Source organism: Daucus carota, chromosome 4, assembly GCF_001625215.2.
Source record: "Daucus carota subsp. sativus chromosome 4, DH1 v3.0, whole genome shotgun sequence".
NCBI lineage: Eukaryota > Viridiplantae > Streptophyta > Magnoliopsida > Apiales > Apiaceae > Daucus > Daucus carota.
Window position 1 is genome coordinate 20,709,137 of NC_030384.2, and position 14,534 is coordinate 20,723,670.

Consider the following 14,534-nt stretch of genomic DNA (forward strand, 5'->3'; position numbering starts at 1 on the left):
AACGACCCCTTAGTTTGGTTTATAAGCAAATAACTACTACTAATTGTACCAACAAATCAATATGGGACCTGTGGTGGACTTGTGGATTATCCAAATTATTGCGGTTGGACCAGTTTATTTCGGCTTATTTTCGGATTCGGAAAGCGGGACTATCTGATTTTCAATCTTGGAACTAGAAGAAAAGATAAAACAAATACCTTAGTGACCGATCCATAATGTAATTTTCACTTTTAACTTTTATTTAAGATTTAAATAAAAGTCATACTTCAATCGTCTCCAAAGTCTTTGATTCGACTTTCACCTATATCAGAATTCAGGTATCGAACAGATACTATGGATATAAAAAAAGTTTGATAAAAAAAAAAAAAACCAAGCTTAAATCATTCAAATTTGAAATAAATTAACCAGATATTTAAATAGAAATGATTGCAATACAAAACCGATGATCGTATATGATATTACCGACTCACGACAATGTGTTGCGTATAAACGTGTTCTTATTTTTTTATTTTTTTTTGTAAGAAAACGTGTTCTTATTTAAAACTACCGGAGTACAGGACTTGCAGGTTAAACTATTAGACCAGGGGAAACCTGAAAATATGATACACATATAAAACAAGATATACATGGTTAGCCGACAACACAAAAAAGAAAAAACTACTTCCTCATTTAGAACACATGTATTTTAAAATTTATACAACATATAATTTTATAATCTAATTTCTAAATTTTTTATATAAATAAAATTTTAATATTTAATCTTTTTTATTCAAATGTTGTTAAAAATAAATTAAATTTATAAATTTTAAAATACATGCTGAGTCCGGAGCTGATTCCACCTAGAGCCTGTTTGTCTCAGCTTATGGCTTAACGTGACTTATGACTCAACGTGACTTATTTGATATAAGCTGGCAACTTAAAATGTCTATTTGGGTAATTTTGATTTATGAATAACTTATGAGTTATTAAAAATATAATAATAAAAATATAAATGATTTATGAGTAACTTATGATATTGAAGTAATTTTTATCAAGAAAAAAGTTTAAAAAAATTTAGCCATCAGAAAAATACCTCAAACTAACTTATGGCTTAAAACTTCCGACTTATTACACAAATAGATATTTTTCAGATAAAAAGAGAAATGACTTAAGCCTCCTAGTAATTGTTGGGACGCAAGTAGAAGTGTACATCTCAGTTAGCATCTTGATTTGGAAAACAACCAGATTAAGAAAGGAGGCAGCAGCTCTCAGGACCTCATACTTAGGGTTTCCAGTACTACAGCAGGCCCCCACAACCCACATGTATCATGTATGTCCTTTTTTCCCCTCCGGTCCCACAAATGTTGACAAGCCATTAACAAACCATAAAAACCCCACAATGCGTTTTCGACCTCCCCTTGGTCCAGTTGGCTACCTACGTTGTACTGTCACTCTTTAGACACACATGCCTTGTTTGGAGATTAGCGGTTAGCTGTTAGCGGATATAATTAGATATTTTGATTAGCAGATTGAAATATATGTTTTGACTAGCGGATTAAATTAGCTGTTTCTCGTAAAACTGTTTGATTAATAGCTCGTAAAACTGTTTGATTAATAGCTGATTGATTAGTTTTTTCTGACACAAACCAAATACTCTAACCCAAAAAACTCCTCAAAATAGTTTTTTCAAAATTAGCTTTTTGGGTCCAAACCTCTATTTCAATCCGCCAACTACCAAACACTTATATTAGCGGATTCTAAATGGTCAAGCACCACCCCAAACTTCTAATTTTACCCCAAATCTCTAACTTCCAAACATGCCACAAGCTTTCTCGTACGGACACAGATTTTTTTTGATTATGCCCTCTTTTGCCTTTCCTTATTTATGTTTGTATTCATTCAGTCCCTTCCATTTCCATCTCTTTTTCTTATCTTTGTTTCTCCATAAAAAGCTAAAGGTTAGCCCCTTCCAGATTTCCATCACACAAACACACATAACTCCATCTCCTTTTTTGTTTGATGTGTTATCATTTTTTTCTTGATCATTTGTAATATGTTACGTCGCAAATAGCATGTTTTGTTATAAATTCCGTAATAAATATTTTAGCCTTAGCCGGAGAAATCTTTTCTAAATATATAGTCTGTTTTATTGGGTGGAGTGGATGGATGGTTTGGTATAGTGAATGATTAAGAACAGTTGAGCTCAGATAACAATAAATATTTGGTAAAAAGCACCGATATCACTGCATATACACCTATTCTTTCACCCATTCTTGGCCTACTGTGTGTATATATCTTGGTATATTTAGCTTTCTTTTTCTCTCTCTCTGTGAACCTTACCTTTTTAAGCCCTATTCTTCCTAGTTTTTTCCAAAACCTTCTTCTCTTTCTGCTACTTCTTCTAGCATAAATATATCTCTATATCTATTTATAGATATATTACATATAGGTAGCTAGATCTTGTGTAAGCTTTACTTATGATTCATCATTTGGTTCTCTTGTGTTGTTGATATTTGTTATTTTTGTTTGTGTCTTATGTTTCATTTTAATTTCTTGTAAATTTCGATTTCATTTACAAATCTTGGCTTTGGTTTTGATGAAGGTGTGTATATAGAAGTCAAGTGAAAATGGTGAGGGGAAAGACTCAGATGAGGCGCATAGAGAATGCTACAAGCAGGCAGGTGACCTTCTCCAAGCGGCGAAACGGACTGCTGAAGAAAGCTTTTGAGCTTTCTGTGCTTTGTGATGCTGAGGTTGCTTTGATTATCTTCTCAACTAGAGGCAAGCTTTTTGAATTTGCCAGTTCAAGGTATGTATATGTTATAGGCTTGTCTCTCTATTTGTGTATAAACCTTCATAGATTACATGAGATCAATTGTTTATTATTTATGTCCTTTAGTTGTTAGTAAGTTCCATGAATAAGTGCATTCGCATGCAACAGCTGTGCATATCATACATATTAATCTTAAATAAATAGATTGCAGTATATGAAAATTATATGATATTTTCTTGCTGCTTTTTCTCAGACATTTTAAGTTTAGTTAGATTTGCCTTATTTTGATATGACATCTATATTTAAGTAATAGTAATAAGAAAGTACACTGTATTTCCACATGTTCAAGTTACAAGTGCTTCTCCATCTTGTGTGCTCTAATAAAGCCCAGTCTTACAAAACTTGTTTCTCCACACACTAGCAGGTTGAGATTTATTGATTTAAGACATTGGTACTCGACCATATATACTTCTAAGACTTGAGTTTTATGTAGTTCTCTTATGGTATTAATCATGATCTTACAATTTAGAAAAGAGAGTCCTGTATTGATGAGCCATAGCTTTTAGAGAATCCTTTTTTGTTGTGTTTGAAAAAGTTCTCCCCAAAATCTTGTGTATGTTTTTATTACTGACATATCTATATATTTAGTAGTACTAATTTTACAACTTTATCTTATATATATATAATATTGTCCTTCTATTCTTTGCTAGTGTAAATTAGAATATTTAAGATAGTCACAATCTCCGGTGAGATGGAGTATATCTGTAGCTCTCTTGTTCCTTTTTTTTCTCTGTTAATCTGTGTTTAACCATTTCAAAATATATATATGTTTGTATGTCTTTGTGATTTTTGATGTGCCTCTATTCAACATATGTTTTCCATCATATTTTACACAAAGATAAAGGATATCATGTGTTGGTTACCTTATGTAGGCCACTCACTTGGTTGTCTTTATTAGAAATATACACATTAGTTACAGCCTATTATCGTGTTATATGTTACTATCAATTTATATATGTAAGTGTCATATATTTTGATTACTCATATTTTATAGCTGTTATAAACGTTATTAATGCATGCATCAATGGTACTTGTGAGTAAAAACTCTTAGAAGACCGCATACAGATATAAAAATATCTTAGGGTTTCAAAGACCAAATTTTTGTAAAAAAACTTCTAATTAGTTTTAGTTAAAAAGGTAATAATAATAACCTTTGTATATAATGGGAAAGAATATATTTAAAAACATTCAATTATAAAAATGTATACAAGTTTATAATAATTTGTATGAATATTTCATTTTCATACGTCTAAAACTTTGATTTGATTTTATATATCAATTTCGAATCATATGGTTTTTTTTAAAAAAAAAGTATTATATGTATTTTTTTTTTACAAAATGCAAATTCATTCCATTAAATTAAAACAAGTCTAGTCGGTACAAATCCCATGCAATCAGGTTCATAAACAATAAAACGAGCTAAACAAATAGCCGCATTGTTTCCAGACTGTTTAACACACTGAATCCAAGGATTCTTCAAACTGAAAATGAATACAAAGACTTCTCGAGTAGTCCAGCCTACATCAATTCTGAAAATGATAACTTTACAATTGACCTTCATAATAGTTTCATGGCTGTTGCGGTGTTCAGACGACTCAGTTGTATTATGTGTATAATTAGGCTGTTTGCATATTCTGGATTCATTTAAATCCAACACTTTTTACCAAACACGTCGATGAGTTAAATAAAATTCATATTCTCCTGAATTTTAAAGTTTATAGTATCAGAAATGTCACAAGGAAGATAAATATCTTGAAATAATCCAAGTCCAACTAGTTAAAAAGGACACACACCATAAATCCGTATATACGTATCATCACGAGTATATACTACAAGCTCTTTTTAGTTGTCACATTTGGTTTTGTGACCATCAAATTAATCAAAGTTTGACTGAAATTTATTAATATTTTATCAATTGATAAAATTAAAAAAATATGTCATCAGAAATAATTTTTAATCTATTTTAAGATGTAATTTTCAGTTTTTTAAAATAATGAAAGAGGGACTTGTAATCTTTGGTAAAAAATTAGTTAATTTGACCAATAAAAATAGAAATATGACAACTATAAAGGGACCGATGGAGTACCTTATATTTTAGAAAAAATATTTAAATCTCACAAAGCACATACTTAAATCCAAAATAACATATAGGTTAATTCGTCCTAAATACCACTTATTAAAGCCATATAATCTAGTTTTTTCAATGCCCGTAGAAAACGCTAGATCGTGTAGACTTTTATGTTTTAACTTGAGCAAAATGCTATACGAAATAGCTTTTAGTTCATTTAACCTTAAACGTTATGTACTTTTAACCATAACAAAAATCAGACAATATAGTGTTTTTGATAAATTTCCAAAATGCTACACGGTATAGCGTTAATGAACAATATCCGGGTACATTTTTTCGAATCATGATATTCTGGACATTAATGATGGATATTGTGACAATGGAGGCCAACACCTCTTATTTTATTATAGCATCTCCAACCTCAAAAGTTCTTAACCTCAAAAGTTCTTAGCTAAAATTCTTTATGTGGCATAGAGGTGGCATATAGGTGGCATCTACACAATACTTACAGAGATTATCTAAAAATTATACAACTCCAACCCTCCAACCATGTTTGGTTGGCTATATTTTACCCTAAGATATAATTTTACACAAGCACAGATATAAATAATCATTTTTGAAAGTAACAATTATAAAAAAATTGGGTTAATTATCTAGTTGGTCACTGAAGTGGGCTTAATGTATCAAATTGGTCACTGAACTCAAAACGGTATCAAGATGGTCACTGAAGTGGCCATAAATATCAAACAGGTACCTTGAAATATAAGTACAAGCAGTAAAAATATTATTTATAAAGTTTTACACATTATTTTTGAATGTTACCTAAACCAAGTAAAAGGTAATGATTTCTAATATTTATGATAATATATTTAGATTTTATCAAGTTTATTTATTATTTATTTTTAATTAAAACAAAGAAAATAGCTTTATAATAAAATATAAATAATAAATAAATTCGATAAAATATAAATATATTATTTTAAATACTAGAAGTCATAACCTTTAAGTTGGTTGTGGTAACATTTAAAAATAATGTGTAAAATTTTATAAATAATATTTTTACTGCTTGTACTTATATTTGAAGGTACTTGTTTGATATTTATGACCACTTCAGTAACCATCTTGATACCGTTTTGAGTTCAGTGACCAATTTGATACATTAAGCCCACTTCAGTGACCAAGTAGATAATTAACCCTAAAAAAATTTATTGGAGCATATACATATGCCCTTAACAAAAAAATTACATAATTGGTTTAGCGAATCAATACATCCAACCATACATATTCCCTTTCGAGTCTTATTTGCATAAATATCAATATATCAAAGTTGAAACCCAGGTTTGTATTCATAAACATTAAACATTATTATCAAAAGAGAAAACGGATTTTTTTTGTCACTCAACTTATTGTTTTTTTTAGATACTTACCACGCAACTATAAATTTTTTTATTTTACATACTAATGTGAGGTTCATATTTTTTTTTGTCCCTAAAGTTAGGTTCGGATTTAATTATTAGCATTATATTAATTCTTTGAAGTATTATTAAAATATAGTGGTAGTCTGTAATATTTTGATGATTTGATATATTTCTATATCTTCATATATAGTACTTTTTATGTCCCAAAGGCCGTTTACATTGGGTAATAAGAGTTTGACACGTATTTTACGGCTTCTAAAAGATGTAGTTTATTAATTATTTTATTTTTTCTTCCGAATAAAAATTTAGAGTTTATATTTTTATACACAAAAAGAAACTCTCAAAAATAAAGCTCTAAAACTATATTTTATAAGAGTCTTAACGTACGTGCTAAGTAATAGAAATTTTTCTAAAGAAATGAGAGTGACGGACGGAGTAATAATAACATAAAATGATGCATTATAGAAGACAATCATTGAAGATTAAGTTTACTCTCTATTTATTTATCTTTATCTTCAAAATTGTAATAAGATAAAGTAATTAAAATTTACGATGACAAATTTTGAGAGATCTTAGGCTGAACTGGTCGATTGAAACTTTAATAGTGAAAGATGATGCTGTGTATAACTCAATTAGACTTTATCTTATTAGAGAGGATGTATTCTTTGAAGTCATTGATTCCAAATGGATGATTTAATGGATTTCTAGAATTCTAATATGATTTCTCATGATTTTAATTTTTTATTGGCTCATTTTATGTTATTATTGTTATATATAAAGATATAAATATTCATAACATTATCAAAATATTACATACTATCACTTTGTATTAATGATGCCGCAAAAAATTATCCTAACGCCAGGAATCAAATCTGAAACTAAGTCAGTGACTAAAATATAATCCAAACCTAGCATGAGTGAGTAAAAGGAAAAAAAAATTAGTTCAGTGATAAATTTCTAAAGACACAATAAGTTGGGTGACAAAAAAATTTATTTTCCCTTATTATATACTTATATATAATAAGCGTAAGGGAGATAATTTGGTTGTATGGTTGCATGGTCTTCTTACTACCAAAAGTTTATCATCTGTTGGATCGTATACAGAACAAATAGTACCATTATATTAGAACAAAAATATGTTCTATTCTATATAAGGCAATCGATATCTACTTGCATACTAATAATTTTTTTCTTAATCCAAAATAAATTCTATCTTTCACATATTTATGATTTTTCTAATTCAAAATAAATATTTCCTATCAGTTTTAATTGTAAAAACATATAAATAGCACCGTCATAAAATTATTTTCTTTAATATATTTTCTTAAACAACATATTAAACAAAAAAGTATTATGCACAATATTAAATTTATAAGCCGAATTTATGTGATGAACGAACACAAAAATCTTTTCTTAATCCAAAACAAATTCTACTTTCTGCTTGCATGTTTATAATTTCTTTTCTTAATTCAAAGCAAATTATGTTTATCAATTCTAATTCAAGACCATATAAATTTTTAGAAAAATAAATAAATCACATTAGGTATCATATTTCTAATATAAAAATACATTTATGAATATAATCTAATAGAAGTTGACGCCACATGTATAGAACTCTACTACACAAATACATATCAACAAAAAAAATTAAAAGAAAGACATTAAATTATCATAATAGAAGTTTATGTTACATACAAAACTCTAGCATACAAATACAAATTAACCAAAAATATTATACATAGCAGAATCTTCAACATCCGGGACAACACCAAAATCTTTTAAATTTAAAACTCACCAAGATCTTGAACATAAATCACTCTATAAAGGCTCACCAATTTCTCCTCTTTATCATTGTAAAAATCATTTTGTAAAACTTTTTTATTCACAATATAAATATATCGGAGGGATAAAAAAGGAGCATACGATTTTATCAAATATATTTCAAAAATACATATAAGTTTAATAAGGAGGTGAACATAATAAATGATGTTGCGAACAATATAACAATACTACTAAACAAGCACGATAACTGTTGGGCCAGCTAAACGAGCCTAACTCCACAATAGTACGATATTGTCCGCTTTGGGCCTAGCCCGCACCGCTTTGTTTTTGGGCACCTCCCAAAAGGCCTCGTTCTATTTGGAGTTGTTCTGGCTTCTTATATTATAGATTTATGCCCCTCCCACAACCGATGTGGGACAACTCCTAACAATCTCCCCCTTCACACATCGGGCTCGACACCTGTCGAATTTCGCCTCCTGATATGCGACCGGGCTCCTCTTTAAACCCATATGGAAGTCCGTCTGGCCATCTGGCTCCCCCTAGGCCCAAACTGAAAGGCCCACCTGTCTCATCCTTAGCCCATATTAGGTAGCCCATCTGCCTCTTCCTAGGCCCTTTCTGGAGCCCACTTGAGATTGTTACGGATCGTTCGAACCTCGCTCTGATACCACGCTTGTTGGGCCAGCTAAACGAGCCTAACACCACAATAGTACGATATTGTCCGCTTTGGGCCTAGCCCGCACGGCTTTGTTTTTGGGCACCTCCCAAAAGGTCTCGTTCTGATACCACTTGTTGGGCCAGCTAAGCGAGCCTAACTCCACAATAGTACGATATTGTTCGCTTTGGGCCTAGCCCGCACGGCTTTATTTTTGGGCACCTCCCAAAAGGCCTCGTACTAATGGAGTTCTTTGGCTGCTTATATTCTAGCTTTATGCCCCTCCCACAACCGATGTGGGACAACTCCTAACAATCTCCCCCTTCACACATCGGGCTCGACACCTGTCGAATTCTGCCTCCTAATGTGCGATCGGGCTCCCTTTTAAACCCATACTGGAAGTCCGTCTGGCTATCTGGCTCCCCCTAGGCCCAAACTGGATGGCCCACCTGCCTTTTCCCTAAGCCCATTCGGGGTAGCCCATCTGCCTCTTCCTAGGCCCATTCTGGAGCCCACTTGAGATTATTACGGACCGTTCCAACCTGGCTCTGATACCACTTGTTGGGCCAGCTAAGCGAGCCTAACTCCACAATAGTACGATATTGTCCGCTTTGGGCCTAGCCCGCACGGCTTTCTTTTTGGGCACCTCCCAAAAGGCCTCGTTCTGATACCACTTGTTGGGCCAGCTAAGCGAGCCTAACTCCACAATAGTACGATATTGTCCGCTTTGGGCCTAGTCCGCACGACTTTATTTTTGGGCACCTCCCAAAAGGCCTCGTACTAATGGAGTTCTTTGGCTGCTTATATTTTAGCTTTATGCCCCTCCCAAAACCGATGTGGGACAACTCCTAACAATAACAAATGTCAAAATTAAGACGTAACCAAAAGGACGAGACAATAGGTTAGTATTGCACAAATAGTCCTGCTTTAAAAATTAACACAACTTCCTATTTTATTTTTATTTAATCTAAAATTATGATTTATTATTGGCAATAAATGTTTCTACCATTTTAATATAATAAGAATAAAAATTTATAAAATTTTAAAAAAATATCATCAAAAAGCAAATCTAGTCTATTTTAATATGTAACTTTCTATTTCCTAAAAAAATAAATAAATATTTTCAAATAGTTGGTCAAAAATTAGTCAATTTGACTCCTCGAAAAGTAAAAGGGACATGTAAATTGAGACGGAGGGACTATTTTAACGGAAGTTATCGGAATATAAGGGAGAGGGTGCGTATCGTTCTTGAAATGTAAAGATAGCGCGTGCGATTTGAGTTTCCAAAAATATGCCACAATATCGTTTTTTAACGAAAGTTAAGGAGTCCGAATTGCAATTACCTCTATTTTGAAATATATTGATGTAAGAAAAAAAAAATCTCACTTGTCATGTAAAGGTTATGGATAGATTTGCTGGTGTGAGAAGGAATAATTTCCTTTTGCTTATTCGATTACTGAATTAGTCACCCTATGGAGGATAAAAGGGATATATCCACAGTATATATACATAAGTTCATGCAGCACCTTCATAGTAGCCGACTAGCCGGTAGCTTATCCTTGAATATTAATATAATAAATCTTTCTTTTTTCTCTAATAGATATATATTAAATAAATTATATGAATAATATATATGATGAATAATATGATGAATAGATTCTACTTGGCCCTGAACCAACTTCTATTAGGAATAAAAATATTTCTGCGAACTTCTTGATCGCTTTTCTTTTCATTATCGGTTGTTCAAGTATGTACTAAATGTGAAAGTATTGCAGCATGCACGACATGATAGAGCGCTACAGGAAGTGCACCAAAGATGTTCACAGTAACAAGACCCCTGTGGTGCAAGATATGCAGGTCAGTGTTTGCTATCAATGGGCCTCTGATCATATATTGATATTTTGCTAAGGACTATTTAGTATAATCATTCTATATGGACAGGGCCTGATCTAGGAAGCAAAGTTTGAGGGCACCAAACAAATTTTGAGAAAACACCTATAAATTTTTAAATGTCCTTAGAGTAATTCTATAATTTTGTAAAATTTAGAATGGTGAAAATTGTTAAAAAAAATTTTAGAGGGTACACGTGACCCCCTATGCCTCTTACTATATATACCCCGCATATGGATAAATCTTTGATAGGTCTTTGTGATATTTGAAAGTAGCTAGCTAGAGATGTTTCTTAGAATAATTTTCCTCAAAATGACAGCATTTGAAGCTTGAAACAGCTTGTTTGGCAAAGAAGATAGAGCTTCTTGAAGTTGCAAAGCGGTACATAATTAATCTACCCTACTTTAATAATTTTGGTTTTTCTATGTTTTCATGAAAATCACCTACTTTCTCCTCAAGCTTGATTAAAATTAAATATTGCAGTAAGCTATTGGGAGAAGGTCTAGGATCATGCACCTTAGAAGAGATACAGCAAGTTGAACAACAATTAGAGAAGAGTGTGTGCACCATAAGAGATAGAAAGGTTATTATTCCTCTTGTTATTTATTCTAACAATGTTACATATAGAGATGCTCTTAGATCAAATAGAAAAACTTACACTTCTAAACTCTGTCGATTTATCGTTGAACACTTGCCTCTGACCTCATGTAAATGGAGTGAGGGCAACACAACTAAGAGCAAGTACGCCTTCGTCCTGAAGAACATGCATATTGATTAACATAACCTCGGATCTTGATTATACATGTTGAACGTATTTTCCCAGCTTTAGTAACTTGGTCTTTTTTCGCCTGCTTTGAGTACTGTTAGAACTGAAGTAAACTAAGTATTGACAATTTATTCATTTTGAAAAAGACCAAGCCAAATTGAAAGATTCAAGTATGCTATAGAGTTTTAGATTTAAAGTCTAATATTAATCACATATTTCAGGTTTGATAGTTCATGAACTGTAGCTTTGGTCATTGAATATCAAGTACATCTAAATATGTCTTCCTCATTGTCTGTACTTTTGCATTACAGATGAAGGTCTACAATGAACAGATTGAGCAACTTAAGGAAAAGGTAAACTGTAATGAAGGCAAAAACAGAAACTTACAGTACCAGCTAATTCATTTCTTCAAAGTTTTAGATTCCAAAAACTAATCTTGAATTTTTTTTTTACCTGGAAGTGACAATTAATAGCTAATTATAGCTAAGGCAGCTTAATTATAGCTAATTTTTCTAACACCTTCAGTTTTGCCTGATAAATTTGCAGGAGAAGACCCTAGCAGCAGATAATGCAATCTTATCCGCCAAGGTAAATGTATATATTACCTCAATCAGAGCATTCTTATTGGGTTCCCCATCCCTATATTTTTTATGAAATTATGAGTTTTAGCTGAAGACGAGTTTATATCATGTTTTTTATATATATTTCAGAAATTTTTAAAGACTAAAAAATGAGTCCCCAAATTTGGGGACTTACTATTCATCCCCATTTCATATCTTAACAATATTTATACATAAAAGAGGAGTGAGAAATGATAGGGTGTACTACTACAGAAGGGTGCTTAATTGTGCTTAAGTGACACTGCTTAGAGGCGTGTATTGGATTGGGATTTTAAAGCATTTTTTTGCATTCATGAAATCCGAGGGTATTCGATTGGGATTGTTTGAAATCCATTAAAATCTCGAGGTATTCGATTGAGATTTCAAATTATGCCACAAAATCTCGTGGTATTCAATTGGGATTTTAAATTATGCTTTAAAATCCTATGGTATTTAATGATGTGCTATGTAAGTTATGTTCTTGCATAACGTAGAACGCTATGCTATGTAAGCATTTTGAAAAATACAAATAAAATAAATTTGCAAAGAGAAGTGAGAAAATGAAGTAATTGAAAACATTATAGAGATAGAAATGGGGAATGGGATGTAGTAAGTTTTTAGATGATAAACTTAAAATGTTACTATTTTTAGTAAGAATACAAGCACCAGGATTGGGGTAGGATGAGAGAATGCTCTCGAGCATATAAACTAATTTGGTAAAACCTCGGGCTTAAGTGATCTTTCTGAAACATTGATTAATGTCATAGTAATAATTCCTCAAAAAAAAAAAAAAAACATGTCATAGCCAAAAGAGATCATGTAAAGATTCTTCTGTCTTAAACTGAACAAAATAATGACTGTATGAAAGTCTTAGTGCATATTCAAATTAATCCTTAAAATAAATACGCTGTATAATACAAACTAATACAGAAGTAGAACTGTAGATATCATCTATACTGTGGCAATTACCTGCGGTTTCAGAACTGAGCAACAGAACAAAGCTAATACATACAGCTAGCTTTAAAAAATTCTCAGAGATTCTGCAACGCTTGATCACTATAATCAATACAATTATCACAAGCCCGGGGCCTCTGCGAAACCAGAATAATAAGATAATGTCTGCCTACAAAATTGTTTCCTCTCAAGCTTCCAAGTGGAATATACTTAAATTATCCTGCTCTTGTATTACCTGGTGTAATCGTGCAGTCGAAACACTTACCTGATCTCTATGAACTTTAATTTCAGTGTGAACTTCAACCACCGCAAGAATCAAACGAAGACAAGGAATACTCTCCCTCCACCGAGACTGAAAATTCAGATGTGGAAACTGAACTCTACATTGGACTTAGAAAGAAGATATCAAGCATGTAGCATATATATGACAGATGATAAATAAGGTCAGCTGGTTGTGAAAGTGGGCTTGCACCTGTTTCCCTTTTCACAAATCAAGTTTTGGAACATCCAAGAAAAAGTACTTGAATTTCACTACTCAGTTTAAAGATAACAGATAGTCTGCTGAGTGATGTTATGTTCTGCCCCTGACCTAGTATTTTTATCTTAAGTATTATCAGCTGCAGATATAATAATAAATAATGCTAGTCTGCCAGCTGATGTAATGCAATTATATTATTTATGGAACTGATTTTATAATGTGTGTCTCTATGTTTGTGGTCATACCTGGGATGGGCACGAGGGCACTTCGGGGTAGGGGAGTGCTATCCCCGTCCCCGATCCCTGAATTCAATACACATCTCCGACCATGTCTTGTACTTCTAACGGGGATTTTTTTTTTTTCTCTCCGATCCCTGCCCTGAACGGGGAACGGGGATCACAGCAGGAATTTGGGGAATTTTATTTTTTAATTAAAAGAATAATTAACTTTATAATATATAATATATTTTTTCAATAAAAAAATAAACTACTAACTCCTTATATACTAATAAAATAATATTATCTCATATTTTCAACATCAAATCATATTAAAATCGATTTATAATATAAATAAAAGATAATTTTAAAAATTTAAAATATATATTATTTACAATATAATTATAATCGGTCAATAAAAATAAAGATTATTTTTTAATTTTAATAATATTATAAAAGGTATCTATTTTTAATAATTTATTTGGTATAAATATATTACTATTTTTATATATATGCGATCGGGGTCGGGGATCAGGGCGGGGAGACACGAATCCCCGACCCCGCCCCGATCCTCGAATTTTTTATGGAACTTCCCCGGCCCGGAACGGATCGTGGTCTAGTAGGGCGGGGTGAATGTCCATCCCTAGTCGCACACAAACAACAGACTTTTGAGCAGGTGACATATAACTAATCTCCACCAATCAAAACTTTTCATCGCATAAGAAATTAATTAATCTGATTTGATAAGCTAAAAAGACCCCTTATGGAATTACATATTCAGAATCTTACATATCTAAATGAGCATTTCAGAAGTTCTGGGTGATAACACCAAATTCCGTTCTGGTGCTTCCTCCGTCGTGTACTGGTTTCTTGCGGTGTAACTGCTGGACGGGTGTC

The 14,534-nt window shown here is 32.0% G+C and overlaps 1 protein-coding gene across 3 annotated transcripts; it reads left to right on the top strand.

Annotated features, from left to right (window-relative positions):
- Positions 1 to 1,905: 1,905 nt before the first annotated feature.
- On the top strand, positions 1,906 to 13,640 carry LOC108217854 (MADS-box protein SOC1). 3 transcript variants are annotated; one of them, XM_017390745.2, is made up of 8 exons: positions 1,906 to 1,937; positions 2,582 to 2,788; positions 10,511 to 10,592; positions 10,945 to 11,006; positions 11,109 to 11,208; positions 11,703 to 11,744; positions 11,938 to 11,979; positions 13,236 to 13,640. In XM_017390745.2, the coding sequence occupies exons 2-8, from the start codon at positions 2,607 to 2,609 to the stop codon at positions 13,359 to 13,361; spliced, it is 636 nt and encodes a 211-aa protein (XP_017246234.2). In that variant the 5' UTR covers positions 1,906 to 1,937; positions 2,582 to 2,606; the 3' UTR covers positions 13,362 to 13,640. The 3 variants fall into 3 exon arrangements, with proteins under 3 accessions (XP_017246234.2, XP_017246235.2, XP_017246236.2); XM_017390746.2 differs by lacking the exon at positions 1,906 to 1,937 and adding an exon at positions 2,285 to 2,428; XM_017390747.2 differs by lacking the exon at positions 1,906 to 1,937 and adding an exon at positions 2,302 to 2,443.
- The last annotated feature ends 894 nt before the right edge of the window (positions 13,641 to 14,534 follow it).